The sequence below is a fragment of the Dasypus novemcinctus genome, chromosome 18 (genome assembly GCF_030445035.2).
Source record: "Dasypus novemcinctus isolate mDasNov1 chromosome 18, mDasNov1.1.hap2, whole genome shotgun sequence".
NCBI classification, from domain to species: Eukaryota; Metazoa; Chordata; class Mammalia; order Cingulata; family Dasypodidae; genus Dasypus; species Dasypus novemcinctus.
The window spans coordinates 80,145,008-80,157,368 of record NC_080690.1 but is presented as its reverse complement, the minus strand read 5'-3'; the positions used below and the strand labels follow the sequence as shown (position 1 = coordinate 80,157,368).

The 12,361-nt window shown below is 49.5% G+C and overlaps 1 protein-coding gene across 1 annotated transcript in view; it reads left to right on the top strand.

Annotated features, from left to right (window-relative positions):
* Nucleotides 1-254: 254 nt before the first annotated feature.
* Nucleotides 255-12,361, top strand: part of PTPRH (protein tyrosine phosphatase receptor type H) — a 37,074-nt gene continuing 24,967 nt past the window's right edge. Inside the window, 5 exon segments of the mRNA XM_058279176.2 lie at nt 255-402; nt 1,444-1,477; nt 1,688-1,954; nt 4,295-4,465; nt 4,518-4,565. Of these exon segments, the coding sequence (XP_058135159.1) occupies nt 352-402; nt 1,444-1,477; nt 1,688-1,954; nt 4,295-4,465; nt 4,518-4,565 (571 nt within the window). The 5' untranslated portion in view covers nt 255-351.

The window sequence follows — 12,361 nt, the reverse complement described above, 5'->3', positions numbered from 1 at the left end:
CTCCCGGGGGCCCCCTGCTGTCTGTGATCTTGGGGCGCCCACCACAGTGGGGGCTGGGAAAGGGGCTTCTGTCAGGAGGTTTACTTCCCTGGAGGGGGAGGGAGCCTTCTGGGGCAGAGTGAGGTCAGCCGAGGGTCCTGGAGAGCCCCGGCCAGGGGAGCAGGTAAGAGTCCCGCTCGGCCTCGGGGCCTGCAGCCTCCACTTCCTTCTCCTCCCCTTCCTGCCCCGGCCTCCAGGCTCACCACAGGGCTGGGAAAGGGGAAATTCTTGAGGGTAAAGTCCAGCAGGTGGAAGGTCCGGGTGAGGCTCCTGGGTCCCTCTGCAGAGCCCGGAGGAGGCAGAGCTGGAGACATGCCCGGCGCAGACGGGGCCCGCGGGGCCTGGGGGTGCCTGCTGCTCCTGGTGAGTGCTCAGAGGGCGGGCTGGATGTGGACTCCTGTGACAGCGACCGACCTCAACCAAGGGAGGAGTGAGCAGGTCCCACCTCCGCAAGCAGGAAGGAGGTGTCTTCAAACCTTAGAGCAGGGTCTGGGGTGAGAAAGCTCGGGTTCCCAGCAAATACAGTTGAGCTCAAAAACACGCAGGAGTCCAGGCCCCAACCCTCCTCCCTCAGACCAGGAGCCCAGGTCCCAGCCCTCCTCCCTCAGACCAGGAACCCAGCCCCCAGCCCCTCCTCCCTCAGACCCAGGAGCCCAGGCCCCCAGCCCTCTTCCCTCAGACCCAGTGGTCCAAGCCCCCAGGTCTCCTCCTTCAGACCAGGAGCCCAGGCCCTCAGCCCTCTTCCCTCAGACCAGCAGTCCAGGCCCCCAGCCTTCCTCCCTCAGACCAGGAGCCCAGGACCCCAGCCCCTCCTCCCTCAGACCAGGAACCCAGGTCTCCAGCCCCTCCTCCCTCAGACCCAGTGGTCCAGTCCCCGAGTCTCCTCCTTCAGACCAGGAGCCCAGGCCCCAGCCCTCCTCCCTCAGACCAGGGGTCCAGGCCCCAGCCCTCCTCCCTCAGACCAGGAGCCCAGGACCCCAGCCCCTCCTCCCTCAGACCAGGAACTCAGGCCTCCAGTCCCTCCTCCCTCAGACTCAGGAGCCCAGGCCCCAGCCCTCCTCCCTCAGACCAGGGGTCCAGGCCCCAGCCTGCCCTCAGGCTCTCCCTCCGCTCCCCACTCTTCCACCGCCCCCTGCCCAGGCCTCCAAGGCTGTTTTCCAGGAAGTGGGACTCAAGGTTTATCTCTGGCCTTATCGGTCAGGCTGACCCGAGCTCTGCGAGCTCTGCGTCCCCCGGGCTCCGCCCTGCCATGCGCCCGGTGCACAGGAAGGGTGACCTTTGTCCCAGCCCCGCCCTGGAGGAGGTGATGTGACTCAGGGGGTGGGGGCTCGGATCTGGGAGGGGGCCGGGCGGCCCACCTGCCTGCAGTCTGCCCTGGGGTGACCCCTCCTCCACCCTCCCCAGGGCCTGTGCGAATGGACAGGGACGTCGGCGGCTGGTGAGTGACCCCTGCCTGCGCTCCCTGCCCTGCCGAGGGCCGGGCCTCAGGGCCCCCGGCCCCTGGGAGATGGCTGGCCCTGTGGGAACTGGGACCCTTGAGGGAGCCCTGGGAAGGGCCATTTCTGGATTTAAAGCCAGAGCCGGCCGTGCTGGGGGGCAGTACTGACCTGTCCTCTGCTCACAACAGACCCTTTTCCAAATTTCTCAGCCCTCAACGCAGTCAGACACCTGGCGGTGGAGAGTCGGACCAACAGCTCCATCACGCTGAGCTGGGCGGCCCCCGAGGGCCCAGGGCCGGGCAACTACACCTACTGGGCCCAGTGCACAGGGCAGGGGGGCCGAAACGAGACCCGAAACACGACAGACACCAGAGTCACCGTGGACGGACTTGAGCCCGGGACCTCGTACCAGTTTGAGGTGTGGGCAGAGAAGGACGGAGCCTCGAGCCCCAGGGAGCCTCTCAACGCATCCACAGGTGAGGGGCGGCCACCGCGTCCCCTTTCCTTCCCTTTTTAAGGGACGTGGTGGTGGTGGTTGGGAACCAGCTGAGAGCCTGGCAGGTCTCTGGTCCACGCCTCCTCGGGCTCCGCTGAGCCAGGCACCCCTGAGCTCCCGGGAGAGACGCGCCCCCTGGGGCCGCTGGCTCAGGAGATGCACAACAGGTGCCCACGGGCCCCCAGCCTCCGAGGTGGGGCAGGGTCTAGGGCTCCTGGAATCTAGCCCATAATACTAGGGAACGCGTCTCCTTAGCGACCAGGGCTGCCTCAGGGCCAGGCCCGTGCCCTGAGCTCTGGGGGGTGGCGTGGGCGCCGTGGAAACGGCCTCTCCTCCCCCTTGCAACAAGCCACGGTCCTGAGGAGGGAGGCCCAGAGTGTCCCCCCTTCTGGAGGCGAGGGCCGTGGACCAGCAGCTCCCGCCGTACTTGGGGCCTGTTGGGAACGAGGAGCCTCAGGCCCCTGCCCAGCAGATCTGCCTTAACTGAGGCCCCCGTCAGTGGATGCACGAGAAAGGTCCAGAAGCCCAGGGCTAGAGGGCGTAGTCCAATAGAGGCAACGTAAGGCACACATGTGATTTTATTTTATTTTATTATTTTTTTGGATGAAGTCCCAGGGATTGAAACTGGGACCCTGTATGTGCCAAGCAGGGCTCAACAACTGACCTATGCCCTCTCTACTACATATGTAACTTTTTTTCTCCTGCCCCCTCTCATTGTTTGCGCTCGCTGTGTCTGCTTGTGTGCTCATCTTTTTTGAAGGCACCAGAACTGAGGCCGGGGCGTCCCATAAGGGAAGACAGCGCCTAATCACTTGAAGTGCCCCTGCACCCTGCTTTGTTGTGCCTCTCATTGTGTTTTCCTCCTTGTGTCTTTTTGTCATATCATCTTGTTGGCATCAGCTCGCCACGCCAGCCTGTCATGTCAGTTCACTGTCTCGCTCAACCTCTTTAGGAGGCACCGGAAACTGAACCCAGGACCTCCCAAGTGGTAGGTGGGAGCTAAACCGCTTGAGCCACTTCTGCTTCTCCATCTGTAATTTTTTTTTGTATGTATTTTTTGAGACTTATTTATTTATTTCTCCTCATCATTTGCACTTGCTGTGTCTGTTCATCCTCCTTGTTTCTTTAGAACATGCCGGGAACTGCACCTAGGATCTCTGATGTGGGATCTCTTCAGCCATATCTGTTCCCTGCTTTGTTGGGTCTCTCGTTATGTTTTTTCTCCTGTGTCTCCTGTTGCGTCATCTTGTTGTCTCAGCTCACCGTGCCTGCCCTTGCGTCAGCTCACCGTCCCACCCATTCTCTTTAGGAGGCACCAGGAACCTCTGCTCCTCCTTTGTTGTCTCTCATTATGTTTCTCTTCTTGTGTCTCTTGTTGCGTCATCTCGTGTCAGCTTGCCATGCCTGCCTGTTGCGCCAATTTGCTGTCTTCTTTTTTTTTTTGTTTTTTTTTTTGTTTTTTTTGTTTTTTTTTAAAGATTTATTTATTTATTTAATTTCCCCCCTCCCCTGGTTGTCTGTTCTTGGTGTCTATTTGCTGCGTCTTGTTTCTTTGTCCGCTTCTGTTGTCGTCAGCGGCACGGGAAGTGTGGGCGGCGCCATTCCTGGGCAGGCTGCTCTTTCTTTTCACGCTGGGCGGCTTTCCTCACGGGCGCACTCCTTTGCGCGTGGGGCTCCCGCACGCGGGGGACACCCTTGCGTGGCACAGCACTCCTTGTGCGCATCAGCACTGCGCATGGCCAGCTCCACACGGGTCAAGGAGGCCGGGGGTTTGAACCACGGACCTCCCATATGGTAGACGGACGCCCTAACCACTGGGCCAAAGTCCGTTTCCCTGCTGTCTTCTTTAGGAGGCACCAAGAACCAAACCACAGACCTCCCCTGTGGTAGGCAGAGCTCAATTGCTTGAGGCACATCCGCTTCCCCCTATCTGCAATTTTAAGTGATTTAGCAGTCACATTTTAAAAAAGAAAAAGAAGAAACGGGAGATTAATTTTAATATATTTTATTTAAATCAATATATCCAAAAATTATAAATTCAACAGGTAATCAATAGTAAAGTATTAAAGAGACCATTTACATTTTTTATTTCACACCAAATTGTTCATGATTTGGTGTATGTGTTACACGTGGGCACGTCTCACTCTGGACAACCCCACTTCACGTGCTCCATGGCCACACGTGGTGGCTCGTGGCTGCCTATTGGATGGCGCAGGTCTAGGCCATCGAGCCCACACCTACTGGGCCCAGAAGTTGAGAAAGAGCTGGAAAATCTGAACCAGAAACCAAAACTCATGTCCCCTGTCGCCCCTATTTCCAGCCCCCAACCCAGTCAGACACCTGGCGGTGGAGAGTCGGACCAACAGCTCCATCACGCTGAGCTGGGCGGCCCCCGAGGGCCCAGGGGCCGGGCAACTACACCTACTGGGCCCAGTGCACAGGGCAGGGGGGCCGAAACGAGACCCGAAACACGACAGACACCAGAGTCACCGTGGACGGGACTTGAGCCCGGGACTCTCGTACCAGTTTGACGTGTCGGGCAGAGAAGGACGGAGCCTCGAGCCCCAGGGAGCCTCTCAACGCATCCACAGGTGAGGGGCGGCCACCACGTCCCCTTTCCTTCCCTTTTTAAGGGACGTGGTGGTGGTGGTTGGGAACCAGCTGAGAGCCTGGCAGGTCTCTGGTCCACGCCTCCTCGGGCTCCGCTGAGCCAGGCACCCCTGAGCTCCCAGGAGAGACGCGCCCCCTGGGCGCTGGCTCAGGAGATGGAGGATAAAATGTCTATGGCACCTCCAGCTTCTGACATGGGGGATGGCAGGCTCTAGGGCTCCCCGTAATCTAACCCATCATACTAGGGAGTATCTCTCCTTAGCAACCGGGGCAGTTTCATGGCAAGGGCCTGGGACCCTGAGCTGTTTGGAATGTGGAGACTGCCTCTCCTCCCCTTGTCCACATGTTTCCTGGTTTGAGGAGGGAGGCCCAGACCATCCTACCTTCTCCACGTTTATTCCATGATCACCAGCACTTGCTTTCCTCGGGCCTGTCAGCAATGAGGAAAATCAGGCCCCTGCCCAGATATGCCTTTATGGAGGCCCCCAGTGAGTGATATGCACCTGAAAGTTCCAGAAGCCGGGGTAGACAGAGGGCTCCAATAGTAACCACTCGTATTGTGAGCCACTCGTGTAATTTTAATTCTCTGGCTGCCACATTAAAAAGATACAGGGGGAAGTGGATTTGGCCCAACGGATAGGGCATCCTCCTACCACATGGGAGGTCCGCGGTTCAAACCCAGGGCCTCCTTGACCCGTGTGGAGCTGGCCCATGCGCAGTGCTGATGTGCACAAGGCCCATGCACAGTGCTGATGTGCCATGCCACGCAGGGGTGTCCCCTGGGTAGGGGAGCCCCACGCACAAGGAGTGCACCCCATAAGGAGAGCTGCCCAGCATGAAAAGAGCGCAGCCTGCCCAGGAGTCGCACCGCACACACGGAGAGCAGACACAGCAAGATGAGACAACAAAAAAGAGACACAGATTCCGGGTGCCACTGACACAAACGGACACAGAAGAACACACAGCAAATGGACACAGAGAGCAGACAACTGGGGGGGTGGAGAGGGGAGAGAAAAAAAACAGATACAGGGACGTCCAAGATTTCCAGGAAGATGGTGCACTGGAATGACACGGAACTGTCTTCTCCAGCAAAATAGCTAGAGGGCTGGCTGGAACAGCCTCGAAGTAGATCTTCTAGGGTTTAGGACACCAGGAGAAAGCTGGACACTGTTCAAAGGAGAGAGGGACAAAGGAGGGAAATCGCAGCAACAGAACTGTGAGTTGACACCAGCAGCTGCTGCGGCCGGTACCATCCTGCACAGCAAAGACAACGCAGAATTCTCAGGCCTCTGGGCCTGTGACTACAGACCAAGGGGGCTCCGAGGATCTACCACCCCAGGAAAGGGGAGAGAGAGGGGCACAGCCTAAGGCTGACTCAGCTTCTAACCCACAAATTTATTCAGCTGTGACCCAGGAGCCCTTCCAGGCCAGGGGGGGGCCACATCGTTTGTCTTGGGAGCTGGCAAGGGGCTAAAGAGATCTCTCCCTCCCAATCTCCTCTCCTAACAAGGACTGATCGTTGAGGACTCAGAGGGGCGTGGGAATAGTTCTGACTGGGGTAAAGGGTGGGGGCTGCCGGAGAAGGCTGGAGAACTGTCTCAGAGAAAGTTTGAATTACAAGGCGTACAGCCTCCAGGGAGAAAACTCTGGCACCTCTGTAGCCTCCCCCCAAGGCCCTAGGAAGTGTCGGTACAACCAGTTACTCGTTCCAGTGCAGGAAAATCCTAGCAATCCAGGTCGAGCCGAGAATCCAAGAGCAGTGGAAATACACAGCCTCCTGCCACTAAATCCCTACAAAACATAACGCAATTGAGCATGTGAGTAAACTACATCCTAATCAGAAGCCTAGGTAGCAACAAAAATTATGAGCCACACTAAGAAAATGGAAGACATGGCCCAAGAAAAGGAAAGTATCAAAGCCCCGGAAGACAGGCAGAATCTGAGAGCCCTCATCAACGAGGTGCACACAAATTTCCAAAGTCAGATTAATGAGTTGAAAGACAATATGGTCAAAGAGGTAAATGACATCAAGAAGACACTGAGTGGCACAAAGAAGAATTTATAATCCTGAACAGAAAAGTAACAGGGCTCATGGGAATCAAAGACATGTTAGGTGAGATCAAAAACACATTTGAGGCACAGAAGAGCAGACTCGAAATGATAGAAGAAAGAGTAAGTGATACCAAAGACAGAACAGCTAAAATTGAAGATAGGAAAGAATGGAAAAACTTGAGCAGGGGCTCAGAGAGTTGAAAGACAACACAAAATGCAACAACATACATGTCATGGGGGTTCCAGAAGGAGAAGAGAAGAACAAAGGGGCAGAAAGAGGATCTGAGGAAATCATAGCTGAAAATTTCCCAATTCTCACAAAAGAAATGAACTTACATGTCCAAGAAGCACACGGTAGCCCAATCAGCATAAATGCGAATAGACCTACTCCAAGACACATATTACTCACAATGTCAAATGTCGAAGAGAAAGAGAAAATTCTCAGAGAAGCAAGGGAGAAGCGAACCATCACGTACAAGGGCATCCAGTAAGACTTAGTGCAGATTTCTCTTCAGAAACCATGGAGGTGAGAAGACAGTGGTATGATACAATTAGGATGCTGAAAGAGAAAACCTGGCAGCCGAGAAATCTTTATCCAGCAAAACTGTCCTTCACATATGAAAGTGAATATAAAATATTCACAAACAGACAGAAACTAAGAGAGTTTGCAAAAAAGAATCCACCTTTGTGGGAAATATTAAAGGCAGTCTCAGAACCTGAAAGAAAAAGACTGGAGAGACAGGCTTGGAGAAGAGTATAGAATAAAGAATAGCAGAAAGGATAACCAAAAGAGTAAAAATACAGATATATGGCATATGAAAACCAAAGAATAAAATGGAGGAAGTAAATAGTACATTTACATTAATATCATTGAATGTGAATGAATTAAACTCATCAATCAGGAGATGCAGGCTTACAGAATGGATTAAAAAAACATGAGCCATTCATATGGTGCTTACAAGAAACTCACCTTAGACCCAGAGATACAAACTGGCTGAAAGTGAGAGATTGTAAAAAGATACTCCATGCAAATAGTAACCAGAAAAGAGCAGGGGTAGCTATTTAAATATCAGACAAAACAGACTTGAAGTGCAAAAAATGTTATAAGATATATAGAAGGTCATTATATATTAATAAAAGGGACAATCCACCAGGAAGATATAACAGTCATAAATATTTATGCACCTAACCAGGGTGCCCCAAGATACACGAGACAAACTCTGGGAAAACTGAAGGCAGAAATAGACATCTCTACAATAATCACTGGAGACTTCAACACCCCACTCATATCATTAGATGGAACAACTAGACAGAAGATCAACAAGGAAACAGAACTTGAACAATATGATAAACAAGGTAGACTTAACAGACATATACAGAACACTGCCTCCAAACTCAGCGGGTTATACGTTCTTCTCAAATGCCCACGGATCTTTTTCCAGGATAGACCACATGTTAGGGGCACAATGCAGCTCTCAATTAATATAAAAAGATTGAAATTACACAAAGCACCTCAGATCATAGTGGAATGAAACTGGAAATCAAGAATAGATGGGAAAAATTAAATAAAAAAATGTGTGGAGGCTGAACAACACACTCCTAAATAATCAGTGGGTCAAATAAGAAATTGCAAGTGAAATCACTAACTATATTGAGACAAATTAAAACGAGAACACTAACGGGGCAAGGAAGAGGATGTGGCTCAAGCAATTGGGCTCCTGTCTACCATATAGGAGGTCCAGGGTTCGATGCCCAGGGCCTCCTGGTGAGGGCAAGCTGGCCTGTGTGGTGAGCTGGCCCATGCAGAGAACTGGTGCAGCAAAACGATGCAAGGAAAAGAGACACAGAGAAGAGATAATAAGAGACCCGACAATCCAGGAACTGAGGTGGGTGCAAGAGATTGATTGCCTTTCTCCCACTCCAGAAGGTCCCAGGATCCGTTTCCAGAGTTGCCTAATAAGAATACAAGCAGACACAGAAGAACACACAGTGAATGGCCACAGAGAGCAGACAATGGAGGGAGGGGGGAGAAATTAATAAATAAATCTTTAAAGGAACACTTATGGGATATAGCAAAGGCAGTCTTGAGAGGGAAATTCATAGCCCTAAATGCTTATATTAAAAAAGAAGAAAGAAGGAAGTGGACTTGGCTCAACAGATAGAGCATCTGCCTACCACATGGGAGGTCCACGGTTCAAACCCAGGGCCTCCTGACCCGTGTGCAGCTGGCCCACACGCAGTGCTGATGCTTGTAGGGAGTGCTGTGCCACGCAGGGGTGTCCCCCGTGTAGGGGAGCCCCACGCACAAGGAGTGTGCCCTGTAAGGAGAGCCTCCCAGTGTGAAAAAAAGTGCAGCCTGCCCAGGAGTGGCACGGCACACATGGAGAGCTTACACAGCGAGATGACGCAACAAAAAGAGACACAGATTCCTGGTGCTGCTGACAAGAATAGAAGTGGACACAGAAGAACACACAGTGAATGGACACAGAGAACGGACAACTGGGGCGGGGCAGGGAAGGGGAGAGAAATAAATAAAAAATAAATCTTAAGAAAAAAAAGAAGAAAGAGCTAAACTCAAATATTTAACTCACCTACTAAAGAAACTAGAAAAAGAACAGCAAACCAATCCCAAAGCAAGCAGAATGCAAAAATAATTATAAAGATCAGGGCAGAAATAAATGAAACTGAGAACAAAAAAACAATAGAGAAAAATCAACAAAACCAAAAGCTTGTTCTTTGAGAAGATCAATAAAATTGACAAACCGCTAGCTAGACTAACAAAGAAAAAAAGAGAGAAGATGTAATTAAATACAATCAGAAATGAAAGGGAGGAGATTACAACTGACCCCACAGAAATAAAAAGAATGATAAGAGGATATTAGGAGAAACTGTATGCCAACAAGCTAGACAACCTAGATGAAATGGGACAAATTCCTAGAAATGCACAACCAACCTACACTGATGCTACAAGAAATACAAGAACCTAAGCAACCAATCACATTTAAGGAGATCGAATCCATCATCAAAAATCTCCCATCAAAGAAAAGTCCAGGACAAGATGGCTTCACAAGTTAATTCTATCAAGCATTTCGAAAAGAACTAACACCAATCCTGTTTAAACTCTTCCAAAAAATTGAAGAGGAGGGAAAATAACCCGACACATTTTATGAAGCCAGCATGACCCTAAAACCAAAGCCAGATAAAGATACAAGAAGGAAAGAAAAGTACAGAACAATCTCTCTAGTGAACATAGATGCAAAAATTCTCAAAAATATTCTTGCAAACTGAATCCAACGACATATCAAAAGATTTATACATCACGACCAAGTTGGACTTATTCCTGGTATGCAAGGTTGATTCAACATAAGAAAATCAACATAATTCACCACATTAAGAAATTGAAGGAAAAAAACACATGATCATCTCAATTGATGCAGAAAAGGCATTCAACAAAATCCAGCATCCTTTTTTGATAAACACAATTAAAAAGATAGGAATAGAATGAAACTCCTCAATATGATAAAAGGCATATATTGAAAAACCCCAGGCAACATCATACCCAATGGGGAGAGGTTGGGAGGTTTCCCTCTAAGATCAAGAACAAGACAAAGATGCCCAGTGTCACCATTGTTATACAATATTGTACTGGACTAGATGTTCTAGCTTGGGCAATTAGACTAGAAAAAAAAATTAAAGGCATCCAAGAAGGAAAAGAGGAAGTAAAACTCCCCTGTTTGCAGATGACATGATCCTGTACTTAGAAAATCCTGAAGTATCCACGACAAAGCTACTTGAGCTCATAAATGAGTTCAGCAAAGTAGCAGGATACAGGATCAAAACACAAAAATCAGTAATGTTTTAGTATACTAGTACCAAACAATCTGAGGAGGAAATCAGGGGGAAAAATCCATTTTTAATAGCAACAAAAAGACTCAAATACCTAGGAATTAATTTAACCAAAGAAGTACAAGACTTATATGCAGAAAACTACAAAACAATGCTAAAAGAAATTTAGAAAGACCTAAACAAGTGGAAAGACATTCTGTGTTCATAGATTGGAAGAGTAAATATCGTGAAGATGTCAATCTTACCCAAACTGATTTATAGACTCAATGCAATATCAATCAAAATCCCAACAGCTTCCTTTACAGAAGTAGAAAAGGCAATTACCAAATTCATTTGGAAGGGAAAGTGCACCCGAATAGCCAAAAGCATTTTTTAAAAAAGGAGTGACATGGGAGGAATTTCACTGCCTGACCTTGAAACATATTGCAAAGCTTCAGTGGTTAAAACAGCATGGCACTGGCATAAAGATAGACACATGGATCAGTGGAAGAGAACTGAAAACCCAGAAATAAACCATCACCTTTAGAGTCAACTGGTTTTTGACGAATCTACGAAGTTCATATTAACGGGACAAAACATTCTCTTCAACAAATGGTGCTGGCATTACTGGATATCTGTTACCAGAAGAATGAAAGAGACCCCTATCTCACTCCCTACACAAGAATCAACTCAAAATGGATAAAAGAACTAAATATAAATGCCAGGACCATAAAACCACTAGAAGAAAATGTAGGGAAACATCTTCAAGACCTTGTAGTAGGTAGTGGATTCTTAGACCTTACAAAGCATGCACAACTAAAGAAAAAATAGATGAATGGGATCTCCTCAAAATTAAACACTTTTGTACCTCACAGGACTTTGTCAAAAGGGTGGAAAGTCAACTGACTCAATGCAAGAAAATATTTGGGAATCATATATCTGATAAGGGTTTAATATTCAAGATATATAAAGAAATGTTTATATCAACAATAAACATTAACAATGAAAAGACAAAAGAGGCGGCAGACTTGGCCCAGTGGTTAGGGCGTCCGCCTACCACGTGGGAGGTCCACGGTTCAAACCCCGGGCCTCCTTGACCCGTGTGGAGCTGGCCCATGTGCACTGCTGATGCGTGCAAGGAGTGCCCTGCCACGCAGGGGTGTCCCCCGCATAGGGGAGCCCCACGTGCAAGGAGTGCACCCCATAAGGAGAGCCGCCCAGCGCAAAAGAAAGTGCAGTCTGCCCAGGAATGGCGCCGCACACACGGAGAGCTGACACAACAAGATGACACAACAAAAAGAGACACAGATTCCCGTGCCGCTGACAACAACAGAAGCGGACAAAGAAGATGCAGCAAATAGACACAGAGAATAGACAACCTGGGGGGGGGGGGGGAGAGAAACAAATAAAGAAATAAATCTTAAAAAAAAAAAAAGACAAATGATCCAATTAAAAAACGGGCAGAAGACTTGAACAGACATTTGTCCAAAGAAGAAATACAAATGGCAAAAAAACACACATATGACGAAATGTTCAACATCACTAATGATTAGGGAAATGCAAACCAAAACTACAAAGAAATATCATTTCACACCTATCAAATGGTCACTATTAAAAAGAGAGAACTACAAGTGTTGGAGAGGATGTGGAGAGATAGGAACACTTATTCACTGTTGGTGGGAATGCAGAATGGTGCAGCCACAGTGGAGGACTGTTTGGCAGTTTCTAAAGAAACTGAATGTAGACTTGCGACGTGACCTGGCAATACCACTACTGGGTGTATGCCCAGAAGAACTGTGAGCAGTGACACAAATGGACATCTGCACACGGATGTTCATAGAGACCTTATTCACGATGGCCAAAAGTTGGAAACACCCAGGTGTCCATCAACCAATGAATG